General features: G+C 39.3%; 1 protein-coding gene across 1 annotated transcript; it reads left to right on the forward strand.

Annotated features, from left to right (window-relative positions):
- The first annotated feature begins 803 nt into the window (after positions 1-803).
- On the forward strand, positions 804-1,755 carry LOC102766696 (olfactory receptor 8K1). Its single transcript, XM_006756335.1, has one exon. It carries the CDS (start codon positions 805-807, stop codon positions 1,753-1,755), a length of 951 nt encoding a protein of 316 aa, XP_006756398.1. The 5' UTR covers position 804.

A 1,755-nucleotide genomic window follows, 5' to 3' on the forward strand; every position in this document is an offset into this window, starting at 1 on the left:
CACTCCACCAACTGTTTAGAAAGCCTTTTGTCTTGTTACTTTAAAGAGACATGGTGATTATCAATAATGCAAAGATTATGATTCAGGTGCTTATGTTTGTTTACAAATTACTTCAAAAATTGAAAAAGCTGAAATAGAGTAGGTAGGTCTTTTGACATACTGTACTTCAGATGACTTTGGATCAAAAAAGGGGGTCATAATAGCTACTAGTATATCAAAACAACCACTTCGAAATATCTTGCCCCTTTAAAGCATACTTTACCAAAGTTTCAATGACTGTGTGCATTGAATCAGTCTCAGACTATCAATAGTGATGTTATCAGCTAAGGATGCTTGCGGGCACACACCTGGGCTTACTATTTGGACAAGCCTCAGGTATTTCCTACCAAAGCCAACACTGAGACAAAGTGTAAGAAGGCAAAAGCAGGGTTATTCAAGCAGTAAGTTACCTGGGTCACCCAGGGCTTTGTAAATGGGAAATTTAGAGGTGAGGCAGCCTGTCTCTTTCTCTAATTGTGCAGCTGCAATACATTTATTCAAGATGGATGCTATTGAAATGGATATGTTATCAATCAAAAAATTATTGTCAGAAACTTACAGTACCATCAAAAAAGCTAATAATCAATGTGAATGTAGATATGCAAAGCTTTGGCCAGATGGGAAGAGGAGTCTCTATTTATAATTTAAGACCAAGAAAATGTCTTCATATTTCATACATTATGTATTCAATTCTCATAGAAGATAGCATCTCAAATAATAGTTGTATTGATTTTATACCTTACACAGGTTAAGTAGAAGAACCATATGGAGAAACACAATCATACTGCAGTGAGCAAGGTGACTGAATTTATTCTCATGGGGGTCACAGACAACCCTGGGCTGCAGGCACCTCTCTTCGGAATCTTCCTGGTCATATACTTGATCACAGTGTTGGGCAATCTGGGCATGGTTATCCTGACCCATTTGGACTCCAAGCTACATACTCCCATGTACTTTTTTCTTAGACATTTGTCCATTACTGATCTGGGTTACTCCACTGTCATTGGCCCCAAAATGATGGCAAACTTTGTGGTGCACAAAAATACAATTTCCTACAATTGGTGTGCCACCCAGCTGGCACTGTTTGAGATTTTCATTATCACTGAACTGTTTATTCTATCAGCAATGGCCTATGATCGCTATGTTGCCATCTGCAAACCTCTTCTCTATGTGGTCATCATGGCAGAGAAAGTGCGATGGGTGCTGGTACTTATTCCCTATCTCTACAGTACATTTGTGTCGCTATTTCTCACAATTAAATTATTTAGACTGTCCTTCTGTGGCTCTAACATCATCAGTTATTTTTACTGTGACTGTCTCCCTCTAATATCCCTGCTATGTTCTGACACACATGAACTAGAACTGATCATTTTGATCTTTTCAGGCTGTAATTTGCTCTCCTCCCTCTTGATTGTTCTTGTATCCTACATGTTTATTCTTGTGGCTATTCTCCGAATGAGGTCAACTGAGGGGAGGTACAAAGCCTTCTCCACTTGCAGCTCCCATCTGACAGTGGTGGTCGTGTTCTATGGGACCTTATTGTTTATTTACCTGCAACCCAAATCCAGCCATACCTTTGATATTGACAAAATGGCCTCTGTGTTTTACACCCTGGTGATTCCAATGCTGAATCCATTGATCTACAGCCTAAGGAACAAAGAAGTAAAAGGTGCACTGAAAAGGACTTTGACTAATCAGTGCAAAATCCCTACTTAA

Source organism: Myotis davidii, unplaced genomic scaffold (assembly GCF_000327345.1).
Source record: "Myotis davidii unplaced genomic scaffold, ASM32734v1 scaffold874, whole genome shotgun sequence".
NCBI classification, from domain to species: Eukaryota; Metazoa; Chordata; class Mammalia; order Chiroptera; family Vespertilionidae; genus Myotis; species Myotis davidii.